Here is a 17,117-nt window from a genome sequence, read left to right on the forward strand (position 1 = left end):
GACCTGAGTCACGTCATGTACTTAATTCGTGGCTTCGTCGCGTGATGTTGTACGAAGTGTCCGCCTCGTTCTCAACCACAGGCGGACGCATCTATTTACATCATGCATTAAAACGTCTTGAGACAGTTAATAATTTTACATGCAAGTATTTTTATGCACTTTAGAGGGCGCTGTTTCGATAAATGTGGTAAAGGCGCGGTAGCCATGGAAGTGAAAGTAAAAGTAAGAACATATTTTTTATCGTGCGTTGTTAGAACGTGTATGAGTAAGCAGCGTTTCATAATTCCTTTTCAGTAGCCTACTTTACGTTTTTCGAGTATTAGCATAGTCACACAAAGTTTGTACAGACTTTCGTAGACCTCATGATGAAAAGCAAGATGAGAGTTTTCTGTTGGTTTTTGTCGTTGTTCTGCGCTACCAGGACTGAAGGTAAATTGACTTTTCTCAGTAGTAGCCTACGGCAACAGCTGGTGTTTAAACGGAAAAAAGTCATATATGACATTTAAAAGCGATTTTTCGTATTTCCGCATGAAGCATCTGTGCGTATAGTTTCAATATTAGCCTATAGAATTAAAATCATTTTGATTGCTACATAATTATTAGCGTAATAACTCAGTTTCGTTTTTAATTATGTTTGTGTTTACCAATATACTGATTTTATTGCTGTATGATTTTGACTCCATTTGCATTCTAGTTTAGATTTGGTATTATAATTTATTCATTAAATTAAACGGATGCCACGGAATTTTTTATAAGTTTTGCACGTATTGTGGAGGACTTTCAAACGTGTCTTCCGTTCCAGGATTTGCAGTTCGGGGTCCTGCTATGCCCCTAGTTGTCCAGTTGGGGGCGTCTGTAAGGCTGCCCTGCTCTGTGGATACCCCACTACCTCTGCACGAGCTGCAGGTGGAGTGGATGAGAGGGGATTCTGGGACCCTGGTGCATCTGTTCCAGGAAGGAGAGAGTAGGCCAGAATCACAGAGCCCAGCTTACAGCGGCAGGGCCGATTTTTTCTCTGAAGATATCTCCAAAGGAAACTTCTCTCTGCTGCTTAGGAATGTCACTACTGAAGACAAAGGGCTGTACAAGTGCGTAGTTCACACTGTTCATGAGTCCAATGAAACAGAGGTGACAATAGATATTGGTAAGTACCCCCAGCCCACTTGTCCCGATGCAGGTTCAGACAGCTTTGTTGTTTGTTGTGGTTACATATTTGAAAAGTAAGCGTCTTTATTGCATGAAATTTGTTGGAAAACCAGCTGAATTTTCAATTTCTATGAAAAATAGTTATGATAAAATGAACAGAAAGCATTTGCTTACATGCACAGAGGAGCGTGAAGGTAGAATATACCACACCCTGTAAAAATGAAATACAAATGAAAAATGTAACTTGATTTTTTCAGAACGGCTGGTTGTGACAGGTGCAGACGTGCCCGCATTTGCATATGCTGATGAGGATGTGATTCTGAACTGCTCAGTGGACACCCATGTTCCTCTCAAAGAGTTAGAAGTAGAGTGGATAAAGACAAACGGGGAAATCTTGGTGCTGCTGTTTTCTGAGGGGGAGAACAGACCAGAGTCACAGCATGAGAGATTCAGGGGACGTGCTGAGTTCTTCACTGAGGAGATTCCCCAAGGAAACTTCTCTCTGAAACTGAGGGATGTAAAAACAGAAGACAAAGGAGAATTCATGTGTAAAGTCCATACAGACAGAGAATCAGTCAACGCAACGGTATGGCTACGAGAACTTGGTAAGTAACATGACCACACACAAACTCACTCCAAAATGTAGGCTACATTTACCAGATAAGGGGAAAACACAGAGAGTGTAGTGTTTTAATTTTGAAATAAGGATTTTTAAAAAATGATATATTAATGTTGTGAAAGACAACATTTATCTTCAAGTATGTTTTGTCATAATGTCTAACATTCAGATATTAATTATTAAAACAGCTGAGTCAGGCGATGAATCTATGCAAATGTCAGTCATTTTCTTTTAATCCATAAATCCAGTGTATCAAAAATACAAAATCTTCACAAAGTAATGTTCTTGTGCATATGTGCACAAGGACGGAGTGTAGCACAGTGGGTAAGGAACTGGGCTTGTAACCAAAGGTCGCAGGTTCGATTCCCGGGTAAGGACACTGCCCTTGTACCCTTGAGCAAGGTACTTAACCTGCATTGCTTCAGTATATATCCAGCTGTATAAATGGATACAATGTAAAATGTTGTGTAAGTCGCTGTAGATGAGAGCATCTGCTAAATACCTGTAATGTAATGTAATGTTTTGGCTACCCAGAAGTAATTCCTGATAAATTGGCTCAGGAACATCAAGAGGTGTTCCCAGTGTGTGCTGTTACTCAAGTCATGGCATGGGATGAAAAGAGTCGAAGCTTAATTAATGATCTTAGCTCAATCAATTAATCAATTATAGGTCAGCCAATGAGATTTACCAGATTGACAGTACCCACAATGCATTTTGAAGTATTTCTCTTTGCCAATTGGTACACAGAATTATAAAATCTCAAACATCACTCATACCTTTCCTTGCTAATAGTGCTCCATGCTGAATAAATGTTTTTGCTTTGAGTTATCAGTGTTTCTCAACCCCTGGTCCTGGACCCACTGTGTATATAGATTTGTCATAGCCAATCCCTTGATCAATTAAAGTTCTTGAAAATGTGTTTGAAGGAGTGGCCCTTCAGTAGCTTGACAATTGTTTAATTGATAGAATTTGATTTTAATTGATTGTATTTATTGTTTAATTGATTATTTCATTGTTTAATTTGTTAATTTGAGAGAATTGAAAACCAACTGATTGGCTCAACTATTAAGTGTCTGTCAGTAAGGACAGGGAGAGGAAGGTGAGCCACTGATCATTTGTACTGCTGGTGCTTTTAAAATTAATTTAGTCCTTTTACAAGTCTTGTTTTTCTCAGTTGTTTATAAGCGTTTTTAGTGTTCCACATCATTATCTGTATCTGTATCTGTTTAAGCAACAAAATTATCTGTATCTGTATCTGTATTCGGATAGAACACTGGAAGTCACGTTAAATCGGGCAAATGTTTGTATTTTCTCACATAATATTTATTGGCAAGGCAATCGTTGTGCCTTCAAAGGATCAAATTGATTTAATATTGACATATAATTATGAAATATATTTCCACATCCTCATACGTACTTTTCATCTCTCTCGCTTTTTAAAAATTTTTTTATTTTTAACTAAACTAAGTTTCACGAACTGTCTGAACCCCACCACCGCCCCCCCCCCCCCTTAACTGGGGACATTGAACAATCAGAAACTGAAAAAATGTTTCATAAATCGAAAGATTCCGTTTTGCACTGGAAATAGAAACTATTTACAGTAAAGATATATGAAAAGTATCCTTCAGTTGAATAATTATGAATAATCTTAAATTCCAATGATGCTGCATTCGCGTTTCTTAACGTTACTGCAGTTCGCTAGGGAAGCGTGAATTACGACTTTACAACAGTAATTACATAACTGTAATACATTAACTTTTTTGCCTGTTTTATTTTATTTATTTTATTTATTTTTCCCTACTGAACTAAGTTTGGATAGACTGCAACCATCCGAACCACCACCACCCCCCTAAACTAGGGCGGGACACTGACCAGTCAGTTTGAACTAGGAAAATGAAGCTTTATAAATCAAGACAGTCTTTTAAACATTTTCTCACTGAACTCTTTTTGTAAGGCTATACCTCCCTAACATGGGTCAATGAATCTCAGTTTAGCAAGACCTATGGCTGATACACACAGCATACATCTTAAAAGGATGAATATTGACTGAAATACAAGGTAAAACGTCGTTTTTTCAATATTTCAAATGGAGGAAATGAACACACAGCTAAAAACTACAGGTTCTAAGCTTCATTTTGATCTATAGGTTATGTGTGTTGGAAAGAAATCCAGCTGCTGTACGTACGGGTGCTGGGACCCAGGCGCAGAGTGGAAAAAAAAACACGAAACTCAAAAGGAGAAAATTAACAAAGACTTTACTTACAGAAAATAAAGGCAAACAAACAGGGAACAGAAAAGGACACGAAGGGCAAAAACACAAACTCAAAAAATATCTAAATAAAACAGAAAACAAGAGGAACTCACAAACATGGGCAGGGCAGAACACAGGCAGGTAGAGGACAAGGCAGGTCAAACAGAGCACAAGGGCAGGTCAAACAAAACACAGGCAGGTATAATCGTCTGAAACATACGCAAGTTGGAACAAACACAAGAAGGCAGGTACATGAAAGTCAGAAACAAACACAAGGAACCAGCACCCAGTCAAGGGAACAGAGAACTTAAATAGACAGGGTAACAAGGCACAGGTGAACTCAAAAGCAATCAAACCAAAAGGAGGGATAAGACACAGGTGGGAACAATGATGGGATAACGAGACAATGAAACAATCATACAATTAACAGGGGGAGCAGGACCAAACAGAAGTGCCGCCATCTGGCGGCAACAAGGAAACACAGACAGGAAAACAGGACCATGACAGCTGCCACACCAGGCTTTTGTCTCGCTAGCTCCCGCACCTGACACCTCCTCCTCCTCCCATCGAGAGTTTCCCTGAGTGATAGCCGACGATCAGCCCACTGCCTGCTGTGCACTGACTCGGTGGGGAACTACAAAATATAGCGATCACATTTCAATAATATGTAGTCAATGAAACGACTAGTTAGTGAAATCAAAGTCCTATGTTGCAAACAGAATGGTATCATCTTTTAATTAGAGGTTATCTAAATGAATCCGATCTCTTTGCTAGCTAACTTTGTGAAACATAGCAGCTGCAGAGGTTCCAGATATAGCTAGAAAGCCGTGCATAACTGGTGCCGCCCCCCTCTCTCTCTCTCTGTCATGTAACGTTAAATAGAGGCTATGAGAACTCGACATGGAGCTGCCTTTTTTAAAATTCTGAATCGAATAATAAAAAAGCAACTTCAGGTAGAAGAATATCTGTTTCCATGAAATTATTTGTGCTTTCCCGAATACCGTATTCGGATTCTGATTCACCCCAACTCTGCAGGGTAAGCAAGCTCTAAACGGGGAAAGGCGCACACACACACATGCACAAACATACGCACACGCACATGTGCATATGCACACACACACTGGTGAAACCCCTGCTGTGACATCAAACGGGGAAACGCACGGCCCTACGACGCGCGCACCTACCTAACACTGTATCGAGCCTAGTCTTGAAAATCCCCAGAGTTTCTGCCTCTACTACATGACCTGGCAGGCTATTCCACATATTGACTACTCTCTGTGTGAAACAATTCTCTTGAAGAGGTCTAAGGCATCCTATGTCTTTCCTCATAGATTTTATCTTTCCTACCAGGAATGAATTTTGTTGCTCTTCTTTGAAATTTTTTCAGAGCCTCTATATCTTTCTTTAGTAGTGAACCTAATGTGAACCCCTTTACCGACCATGCAGCTGGGGTTCGACTCCCACCGTGGCACCCTCTGTACTGTGACCCCATCTCCATCTGTAACCTCACGGCTCTCCCCGGTTCAGGCTCTCCTTTAACCCTTTGAGGTGTGAGATGACAAATATGTGATTCTTAACTGAACGTTCAAATGCTGATGTAGCAATCACTACTATTATTTGTAAGTGATAGAGTTTGAACAATTCAGTTCCTTCTCGTCTTAACCTCATCTGAACACACATTCCCACACTCACACTCTGTAACTGCTTCCCATTGTAGAGACAAATGGTTACAAATACAGTTCAATTACTGTTTGTAAGATATACAATAGCCACAGATCCAAGGAGTGTCACCGGCAGCAGGCGATTTGGGTGACCTGGGAAGTCTGTTGAATGTATATCAGCTTCCTGGGAATGTTTACGCATGCAATAACCACACCTCTCAAGAGTATGCTTAAACCCTCACTTGTGACTGTCTACGTTGAGATTCCTACCAAGCGCTTGTTGTGGCACGTGCGCAGTCTCCCTTTGCGCATCGTTTTAAAAATCTTTCATTGGAAAGTGGTCCTCAGTGTGTTACTTCACCCTTCTCAACTTGGATCCACTGGGGAAAGATTCCCAACAAAAACAATGGAGTTCTAGAACACTGACTAGACCAAAAGTAGACCAAAATCTACTCTTCAAAGGATTGTAAATATAACTTCAAGCAGAAGATCCATACATCCATTATCTATACCCTCTTATCCTGAGCAGAGTAGCGGGGCCAAGCAGAATATATGTTGATAGAATTTCTTCTACTTTTAATTTTTTTTTATTTTTAAAAAGTGACCAGAATTGGGATTTTGCAGTAATGGGACATGCTTACAGATGCATTAGAGCTTCGAACTGGGGTGAAATGGGGAAAGGATAATTACTGTTTTTATTTATGTCATTCAAAACATTTTAAGTGAGAAAACGGTTGAAAAACTCAGCACCTCAGTAACTTGCAGTACCCATTTCTGATAGTGTAATGGTAATATTATGCATGCATGGTTTTGCTGATGCATCAGATCTTTTTTTGTCAAATTAGAGTAACTTTGTGTAACTAGAGAATCACATTCTATCAGTTGGCTTTTTGTGGTAGCAAGAAATGAATTAATCATTACTTAATTAAGTTAGTCAGATTAAGATGTAATGCATATGCATAACATTACAGGCATTTAGCAGACGGCTCTTATCCGAGCGACTTACACAACTTTTACATAGCATCCATTTATACAGCTGGATATATACTAAGCAATGCAGGTTAAATGTACCTTGCTCAATGGTACAGCGGCAGTGTCCTTACCTAGGGAATCGAACCTGCGACCTTTGGTTACAAGCGCAGTTCCTTACCCACTGCCACCTCCGTCCTTGCACATATAGCAGTGATGCGTTGTGTCATGATCAAATAACAAAAGCTCAGCTGCTGTTGTCTGTCACAGGTTCAATAGACCGAGTCACGTCATGTATTTAATTTGTGGCTTCGTGCGTGATGTTGTCGAAGTGTCCACCTCGTTCTCAACCACAGGCGCACGCATCTATTTACATCATGCATTAAAACGTCTTGAGACAGTTAATAATTTTACATGCAAGTATTTTTATGCACTTTAGAGCGCTGTTGCAATAAACGGTAAAAGGCGTGGCCATGGAAGTAAGTAAGTAAAAACTATTTTTTTATCGTGCTTTATTGAACGTGCGAGTAAGCAAGGGTTTTTATAATTCCTTTTTTAGAAGCCTACTTCGTTTTGAGTATTAGCATAGTCACACAAAGTTTTTACAGACTTTACGTGAACCTCATGATGAAAAAACAAGATGAGAGTTTTCTGTTTGGGGTTTTGTCGTTTGTTCTCGCTATCAGGACGGAAGGTAACGGACTTTTTCTCGGTAGTAACCTGGACAACATTTTGTGTTTAAACGAAAAAAAGTAGTATATGACATTTAAAAACAATTTTATGATGATTTCGCATAAAGCATCTGTCGTATAGTTTCCCATGAATTAAAATCATTTTGATTGCTACATAATTATTACCGTAATAACTCAGTTTCGTTTTTAATTATGTTTGTATTTTCCAATATACTGATTTTATTGCTGTATGATTTTGACTCCATTTGCATTCTAGTTAGATTTGGTATTATAATTTATTCATTAAATAAAACGGATGAAACGGGTTTTTATGCTTTGCACGTTTTGTAAAGGGAAATTTTCCCAAACGGTTTTTGGTTTCCCAAAGGATTTGCAGTGGGGCTCCTGCTATGCCCCTAGTTGTCCAGTTAGGGGCTTTGTAACGTTGCCCTGCTCTGTGGATACCCTACCTCTGCATGAGCTGGGGGTGCAGTGGATGAGGGAGGATTCTGGATCCTGGTGCATTTGTTCCAGGAAGGAGGGAAGTGGGGCCAGAATAAGGGCCCCACTTCAGCGGCAGGACGATTTTTTCTCCTGAAGAACTCCAAGGAACTTCTCTCTGTTGCTTAGGAATGTCACTAGTGAAGACAAAGGACTGTACAAGTGTGTAGTTCACACTTCCCCCGAGCCCCAAAATTGAAACAAAGGTGAAAATAGATATTGGAAAGTACCCCAGCCCACTTGTCGATGCAAGTTCAGACAGCTTCGTTGTGGTTAATATTTGAAAAAGTAATTTGTGCATGAAATTTGTTGGAAAACAAGCTGAATTTTCAATTTCTATGAAAAATAGTCATTATGATAAAATGAACAGAAATTATTTGCTTACATGCATAGAGGGCGTGAAGGTAGAATATACCACACCCTGTAAAAATGAAATACAAATGAAAAATGTAACTTGTATTTTTCAGAACGGCTGTTTGTGACTGGTGCGGACGTGCCAGTATTTGCATATGCTGATGAGGATGTGATTCTGAACTGCTCAGTGGACACCCATGTTCCTCTCAAAGGAGTTAGAAGTAAAAGTGGATAAAGACAAACGGAAATCTTGGTGCTGCTGTTTTCTGAGGGGAGAACAGACCAGAGTCACAGCATGAGAGATTCAGGGGATGATGCTGAGTTCTTCACTGAGGAGATTCCCCAAGGAAACTTCTCTCTGAAACTGAGGGATGTAAAAACAGAAGACAAAGGAGAATTCATGTGTAAGTCCATACAGACAAAAATCAGTCAACATGCGGGTTTGGGTCGAGCGGGAAGTAAATGACCACACAAACTCACTCAAATGTAGGCTACATTTCCAGATAAGGGGAAAAAACAGAAGTGTAGTGTTTTTAAATTTTTAAGGATTTTAAAAAAAAGATATATTAATGTTGTGAAAGACAACATTTTATCTTAAGTATGTTTGTCACTAATGTCTAACATTCAGATATTAAATTTTTAAAAAACTGAGTCAGGCGGAAACTATGCAAATTAGTCATTTCTTTTAATCCATAAATCAGTGTATCAAAAATCAAAATCTTCACAAAAAATGTTCTTGTGCTTATGTGCACAAGGCGAATTTACACATGGGTAAGGGAAAGGGGTTGTAACCAAAAAAGGGGAGGTTGTTCCCCGGGAAGGGCACTGCCGTTTTACCATGACAGGGACTTAACCTGCATTCTTGATATTCGCTATATAAATGGATACAATTAAAATGTTGTGTAAATTGCTGTGGATGAGGGGGTCTGCTAAATACCTGTAATGTAATGTAATGTTTGCTTCCCCAAATAATTCCTGATAAATTGGCTCAAAAGGGAAAATCAAAAAAGTGTTCCCCCTTTTGCTTTTTTACTCAAGTCATGTGGGATGAAAAAATTGCTTGTGTGGCTTAGCTCAATCAATTAATCAATTATAAATTTACCTAGTTTACCAGATTGTGGTCCCACAGTGCATTTTATATTTCTCTTTGCCAATTGGGAAAAGTTTTAAAATCTCAAAACATCCCCATACCTTTTCTTGCTAATAATTTCTCCATGCTGAATAAATGTTTTTGCTTTGAGTTATCAGTGTTTCTCAACCCTGGTCCTGGACCCCCTGTGTATATAGATTTGTCTGCCAATCCCTTGATCAATTAAAGTTCTTGAAAATGTGTTTGAAGGGTGGCCTTAGTATTTACAATTGTTTAATTGATAAATTTGATTTTAATTATTGTATTTATTGTTTTTGATTATTTCATTGTTTAATTTGTTAATTTGAGAGTTTAAAACCACGGCTGGGTCAACTATTAGGGGGTCTGTCAGTAAGGACAGGGAAGGAAGGTGAGCCACTGATCATTTTACTGCTGGTGCTTTTAAAATTAATTTAGTCCTTTTACAAGTCTTGTTTTTTTCAGTTGTTTATAAAGCGTTTTTAGTGTTCATCATTATCTGTATCTGTTCTGTTTAAGCAACAAAATTATCTGTTTTGTATCTGGATTCGGATAGAACACTGGAAGTCACGTTAAATCGGGCAAATGTTGTATTTTCTCTTATTTTTTGGCAAAAAATCGTTGTCCTTCAAAGGATCAAATTGATTTTTAAAATTGACATATAATTTGAAATATATTTCCCCATCCTCTCTGTACTTTTCATCTCTCTCCCTTTTTAAAATTTTTTTTTTTTTAATAAACTAGTTTCACGAACTGTCAACCCACCCCCTTAACGGGGGCATTGCAATCAGAAACTGAAAAAAAAAAGTTTCATAAATCGAAAAATTCCCTTTTTCCGGAAAAAAAAACTATTTACAGTAAAGATATATAAGTATCCTTCAGTTGAATAATTATGAAAAATCAAAATTTCCTTACAGAAAATAAAGGCAAACAAACAGGGAACAGAAAAGGACACGAAGGGCAAAAACACAAACTCAAAAAATATCTAAATAAAACAGAAAACAAGAGGAACTCACAAACATGGGCAGGGCAGAACACAGGCAGGTAGAGGACAAGGGCAGGTCAAACAGAGCACAAGGGCAGGTCAAACAAAACACAGGCAGGTATAATCGGTCTGAAACATACGCAAGTTGGGAACAAACACAAGCAGGCAGGTACATGGAAGTCTGAACATTCATCAGCAACAAACACAAGGAACCAGCACCCGAGTCAAGGGAACAGAGAACTTAAATAGACAGGGGTAACAAGACACAGGTGAACTCAAAAAGCAATCAAACCAAAAGGAGGGGATAAGACACAGGTGGGAACAATGATGGGATAACGAGACAATGAAACAATCATACAATTAACAGGGGGGGAGCAGGACACAAAACAGAAGTGCCGCCATCTGGCGGCCCAACAAGGGAAACACAGACAGGAAAACAGGACCATGACAGCTGCCACACCAGGCTTTTGTCTCGCTAGCTCCCGCACCTGACACCTCCTCCTCCTCGATGCGAGAGTTTCCCTGAGTGATAGCCGGGAACGATCAGCCCACTGCCTGCTGTGCACTGACTCGGTGGGGGCGACTACAAAATATAGCGATCACATTTCAATAATATGTAGTCAATGAAACGACTAGTTAGTGAAATCAAAGTCCTATGTTGCAAACAGAATGGGTATCATCTTTTAATTAGAGGTTATCTAAATGAATCCGATCTCTTTTGCTAGCTAACTTTGTGCACATAGCAGCTGCAGGAGTTCCAGATATAGCTAGCAGCCGTGCATAACTGGTGCCGCCCCCCTCTCTCTCTCTCTGTCCATGTAACGTTAAATAGAGGCTATGAGAACTCGACATGGAGCTGACTTTTTTAAAATTCTGAATCCGAATAATAACAAGCAACTTCAGGTAGAAGAAATATCTGTTTCCATCGCATTATTTGTGCTTTCCCGAATACCGTATTCGGATTCTGATTCACCCCAACTCTGCAGGGTAAGCAATGCTCTAAACGGGGGGAAAGGCGCACACACACACACATGCACCAACATACGCACACGCACATGTGCATATGCACACACACACTGAGTGAAAGCCTGCTGTGACATCAAACGGGGAAAACGCACGTGCCCACGCACGCGCGCACCTACACTAACACTGTATCGAGCCTAGTCTTGAAAATCCCCAGAGTTTCTGCCTCTACTACATGACCTGGCAGGCTATTCCACATATTGACTACTCTCTGTGTGAAACAATTCTCTTGAAGAGGTCTGAAGCATCCTATGTCTTTCCTCATAGATATCTTTCCTACCAGGAATGAATTTTGTTGCTCTTCTTTGAAATTTTTCCAGAGCCTCTATATCTTTCTTGTAGTAGTGAACCTAATGTGAACCCCTTTACCGACCATGCAGCTGGGGGTTCGACTCCCACCGTGGCACCCTCTGTACTGTGACCCCATCTCCATCTGTAACCCTCACGGCTCTCCCCCGGTTTCAGGCTCTCCTTTAACCCTTTGAGGTGTGAGATGACAAATATGTGATTCTTAACTGAACGTTCAAATGCTGATGTAGCAATCACTACTATTATTTGTAAGTGATAGGTTTGAACAATTCAGTTCCTTCCTGCGTCTTAACCTCATCTGAACACACATTCCCACACTCACACTCTGTAACTGCTTCCCATTGTTAGAGACAAATGGTTACAAATACAGTTCAATTACTGTTTGTAAGGATATACAATAGCCACAGATCAAGGGGGTGTCACCGGCAGCAGGCGATTTGGGTGACCTCGGGAAGTCTGTTGGAATGTATATTCCTTCCTGGGAATGTTTACGCATGGCAATAACCACACCTCTCAAGAGTATACTTAAACCCTCACTTGTGACTGTCTCGTTGAGATTCCTACCAAGCGCTTGTTGTGGCACCGTGGCGAGTCTCCCTTTGCGCATCGTTTTAAAAATCTTTTCATTGGAAAGTGGTCCTCAGTGTGTTACTTCACCCTTCTCAACTTGGATCCGCACGGGAAAAGATTCCCAACAAAAGCAATGGAGTTCTAGAACACTGACTAGACCAAAAGTAGACCAAAAATCTACTCTTCAAAAGGATTGTAAATATAACTTCAAGCAGAAGATCCATACATCCATTATCTATACCCTCTTATCCTGAGCAGAGTAGCGGGGCCAAGCAGAATATATGTTGATAGAATTTCTTCCTTTTCAAATTTTTTTTTTTATTTTTTAAAAAGTGACCAGAATTGGGATTTTGCAGTAATGGGACATGCTTACAGATGCATTTAGGGCTTCTGAACTGGGGTGAAATGGGGAAAGGATAATTACTGTTTTTATTTATGTCATTCAAAACATTTTAAGTGAGAAAACGGTTGAAAAACTCAGCACCTCAGTAACTTGCAGTACCCATTTCCTGATAGTGTAATGGTAATATTATGCATGCATGGTTTTGCTGATGCATCAGATCTTTTTTTTGTCAAATTAGAGTAACTTTTGTGTAACTAGAGAATCACATTCTATCAGTTGGCTTTTTTGTGGTAGCAAGAAATGAATTAATCATTACTTAATTAAGTTAGTCAGATTAAGATGTAATGCATATGCATAACATTACAGGCATTTAGCAGACGCTCTTATCCAGAGCGACTTACACAACTTTTACATAGCATCCATTTATACAGCTGGATATATACTGAAGCAATGCAGGTTAAGTACCTTGCTCAAGGGTACAACGGCAGTGTCCTTACCCGGGAATGGAACCTGCGACCTTTCGGTTACAAGCGCAGTTCCTTACCCACTGTGCCACACTCCGTCCTTGCACATATAGCAGTGATGCGTTGTGTCATGATTAAATAACAAAGCTCAGCTGCTGTTGTCTGTCACAGGTTCAATAGACCCGAGTCACGTCATGTATTTAATTTGTGGCTTCGTCGCGTGATGTTGTACGAAGTGTCCACCTCGTTCTCAACCACAGGCGCACGCATCTATTTACATCATGCATTAAAACGTCTTGAGACAGTTAATAATTTTACATGCAAGTATTTTTATGCACTTTAGAGGGCGCTGTTGCAATAAACGAGGTAAAGGCGCGGCCATGGAAGTGAAAGTAAAAGTAAGAACATTTTTTTTATCGTGCGTTGTTAGAACGTGCGAGTAAGCAGCGTTTTCATAATTCCTTTTCAGAAGCCTACTTTACGTTTTTCGAGTATTAGCATAGTCACACAAAGTTTGTACAGACTTTCGTAGACCTCATGATGAAAATCAAGATGAGAGTTTTCTGTTGGGTTCTGTCGTTGTTCTGCGCTATCAGGACGGAAGGTAAACGGACTTTTCTCAGTAGTAGCCTACGGCAACAGCTGGTGTTTAAACGAAAAAAGTAGTATATGACATTTAAAAACAATTTTATGATGATTTCCGCATAAAGCATCTGTGCGTATAGTTTCCTATGGAATTAAAATCATTTTGATTGCTACATAATTATTACCGTAATAACTCAGTTTCGTTTTAATTATGTTTGTGTTTACCAATATACTGATTTTATTGCTGTATGATTTTGACTCCATTTGCATTCTAGTTTAGATTTTGGTATTATAATTTATTCATTAAATAAAACGGATGCAACGGGATTTTTATGCTTTTTGCACGTATTGTGAAGGAATTTCAAACGGTCTTTGGTTCCAGGATTTGCAGTGGGGGCTCCTGCTATGCCCCTAGTTGTCCAGTTGGGGGCGTCTGTAACGTTGCCCTGCTCTGTGGATACCCCACTACCTCTGCATGAGCTGGAGGTGCAGTGGATGAGGGAGGATTCTGGATCCCTGGTGCATTTGTTCCAGGAAGGAGAGAGTAGGCCAGAATCACAGAGCCCAGCTTACAGCGGCAGGGCCGATTTTTTCTCTGAAGAAATCTCCAAAGGAAACTTCTCTCTGTTGCTTAGGAATGTCACTAGTGAAGACAAAGGACTGTACAAGTGTGTAGTTCACACTGTTCACGAGTCCAATGAAACAAAGGTGAAAATAGATATTGGTAAGTACCCCCAGCCCACTTGTCCGATGCAAGTTCAGACAGCTTCGTTGTGGTTACATATTTGAAAAGTAATTTATTGCATGAAATTTGTTGGAAAACAAGCTGAATTTTCAGTTTCTATGAAAAATAGTCATTATGATAAAATGAACAGAAATTATTTGCTTACATGCATAGAGGAGCGTGAAGGTAGAATATACCACACCCTGTAAAAATGAAATACAAATGAAAAATGTAACTTGTATTTTTCAGAACGGCTGTTTGTGACTGGTGCAGACGTGCCAGTATTTGCATATGCTGATGAGGATGTGATTCTGAACTGCTCAGTGGACACCCATGTTCCTCTCAAAGAGTTAGAAGTAGAGTGGATAAAGACAAACGGGAAATCTTGGTGCTGCTGTTTTCTGAGGGGGAGAACAGACCAGAGTCACAGCATGAGAGATTCAGGGGACGTGCTGAGTTCTTCACTGAGGAGATTCCCCAAGGAAACTTCTCTCTGAAACTGAGGGATGTAAAAACAGAAGACAAAGGAGAATTCATGTGTAAAGTCCATACAGACAGAGAATCAGTCAACGCAACGGTATGGCTACGAGAACTTGGTAAGTAACATGACCACACACAAACTCACTCCAAAATGTAGGCTACATTTACCAGATAAGGGGAAAACACAGAGAGTGTAGTGTTTTAATTTTGAAATAAGGATTTTTAAAAAATGATATATTAATGTTGTGAAAGACAACATTTTATCTTCAAGTATGTTTTGTCACTAATGTCTAACATTCAGATATTAATTATTAAAACAGCTGAGTCAGGCGATGAATCTATGCAAATGTCAGTCATTTTCTTTTAATCCATAAATCCAGTGTATCAAAAATACAAAATCTTCACAAAGTAATGTTCTTGTGCATATGTGCACAAGGACGGAGTGTAGCACAGTGGGTAAGGAACTGGGCTTGTAACCAAAAGGTCGCAGGTTCGATTCCCGGGTAAGGACACTGCCCTTGTACCCTTGAGCAAGGTACTTAACCTGCATTGCTTCAGTATATATCCAGCTGTATAAATGGATACAATGTAAAATGTTGTGTAAGTCGCTGTAGATGAGAGCATCTGCTAAATACCTGTAATGTAATGTAATGTTTTGGCTACCCCAGAAGTAATTCCTGATAAATTGGCTCAGGAACATCAAGAGGTGTTCCCAGTGTGTGCTGTTACTCAAGTCATGGCATGGGATGAAAAGAGTCGAAGCTTAATTAATGATCTTAGCTCAATCAATTAATCAATTATAGGTCAGCCAATGAGATTTACCAGATTGACAGTACCCACAATGCATTTTGAAGTATTTCTCTTTGCCAATTGGTACACAGAATTATAAAATCTCAAAACATCACTCATACCTTTCCTTGCTAATAGTGCTCCATGCTGAATAAATGTTTTTGCTTTGAGTTATCAGTGTTTCTCAACCCCTGGTCCTGGACCCACTGTGTATATAGATTTGTCATAGCCAATCCCTTGATCAATTAAAGTTCTTGAAAATGTGTTTGAAGGAGTGGCCCTTCAGTAGCTTGACAATTGTTTAATTGATAGAATTTGATTTTAATTGATTGTATTTATTGTTTAATTGATTATTTCATTGTTTAATTTGTTAATTTGAGAGAATTGAAAACCAACTGATTGGCTCAACTATTAAGTGTCTGTCAGTAAGGACAGGGAGAGGAAGGTGAGCCACTGATCATTTGTACTGCTGGTGCTTTTAAAATTAATTTAGTCCTTTTTACAAGTCTTGTTTTTCTCAGTTGTTTATAAGCGTTTTTAGTGTTCCACATCATTATCTGTATCTGTATCTGTTTAAGCAACAAAATTATCTGTATCTGTATCTGTATTCGGATAGAACACTGGAAGTCACGTTAAATCGGGCAAATGTTGTATTTTCTCACATAATATTTATTGGCAAGGCAATCGTTGTGCCTTCAAAGGATCAAATTGATTTAATATTGACATATAATTATGAAATATATTTCCACATCCTCATACTGTACTTTTCATCTCTCTCGCTTTTTTAAAATTTTTTTATTTTTAACTAAACTAAGTTTCACGAACTGTCTGAACCCACCACCCCCCCTTAACTGGGGGACATTGAACAATCAGAAACTGAAAAAAATGTTTCATAAATCGAAAGATTCCGTTTTGCACTGGAAATAGAAACTATTTACAGTAAAGATATATAGAAAAGTATCCTTCAGTTGAATAATTATGAATAATCTTAAATTCCAATGATGCTGCGTTCGCGTTTCTTAACGTTACTGCAGTTCGCTAGGGAAGCGTGAATTACGACTTTACAACAGTAATTACTTAACTGTAATACATTAACTTTTTTTCCTGTTTTATTTTATTTATTTTATTTATTTTTTCCCTACTGAACTAAGTTTGGAAGGACTGCGACCATCGGAACCCCACCACCACCCCCTAAACTAGGGGGGGACACTGACCAGTCAGTTTGAACTAGGAAAATGAAGCTTTATAAATCAAGACAGTCTTTTAAACATTTTCTCACTGAACTCTTTTTGTAAGGCTATACCTCCCTAACATGGGTCAATGAATCATCAGTTAGCCAAGACCTATGGCTGATACACACAGCATACATCTTAAAAGGATGAATATTGACTGAAATACAAGGTAAAACGTCGTTTTTTTCAATATTTCAAATGGAGGAAATGAACACACAGCTAAAACTACAGGTTCTAAGCTTCATTTTGATCTATAGGTTATGTGTGTTGGAAAGAAATCCAGCTGCTGTAACGGTACGGGTGCTGGGACCCAGGCGCAGAGTGGAAAAAAAA

General features: G+C 39.2%; 3 protein-coding genes across 3 annotated transcripts in view; all 3 read left to right on the forward strand.

The window, feature by feature from the left end:
- Nucleotides 1-17,117, forward strand: part of LOC135239104 (butyrophilin-like protein 2) — an 87,940-nt gene that overhangs the window by 47,189 nt on the left and 23,634 nt on the right. The window contains 5 exon segments of the mRNA XM_064307540.1: nt 803-1,144; nt 1,404-1,751; nt 13,942-14,283; nt 14,533-14,658; nt 14,661-14,879. Coding sequence (XP_064163610.1) covers nt 803-1,144; nt 1,404-1,751; nt 13,942-14,283; nt 14,533-14,658; nt 14,661-14,879 — 1,377 coding nt within the window.
- The window catches only part of LOC135239113 (translation initiation factor eIF2B subunit alpha-like), a 27,773-nt gene that overhangs the window by 5,577 nt on the left and 5,079 nt on the right, over nt 1-17,117 (forward strand). The gene's annotated exons all lie outside the window — the stretch shown is intronic.
- The window catches only part of LOC135239109 (butyrophilin subfamily 2 member A2-like), a 14,146-nt gene continuing 10,184 nt past the window's right edge, over nt 13,156-17,117 (forward strand). Inside the window, exon 1 of the mRNA XM_064307549.1 lies at nt 13,156-13,578. Coding sequence (XP_064163619.1) covers nt 13,512-13,578 — 67 coding nt within the window. The 5' untranslated portion in view covers nt 13,156-13,511. The remainder of the gene's footprint in view (nt 13,579-17,117) is intronic.

This window comes from Anguilla rostrata, chromosome 14 (assembly GCF_018555375.3).
Source record: "Anguilla rostrata isolate EN2019 chromosome 14, ASM1855537v3, whole genome shotgun sequence".
Classification (NCBI taxonomy): domain Eukaryota; kingdom Metazoa; phylum Chordata; class Actinopteri; order Anguilliformes; family Anguillidae; genus Anguilla; species Anguilla rostrata.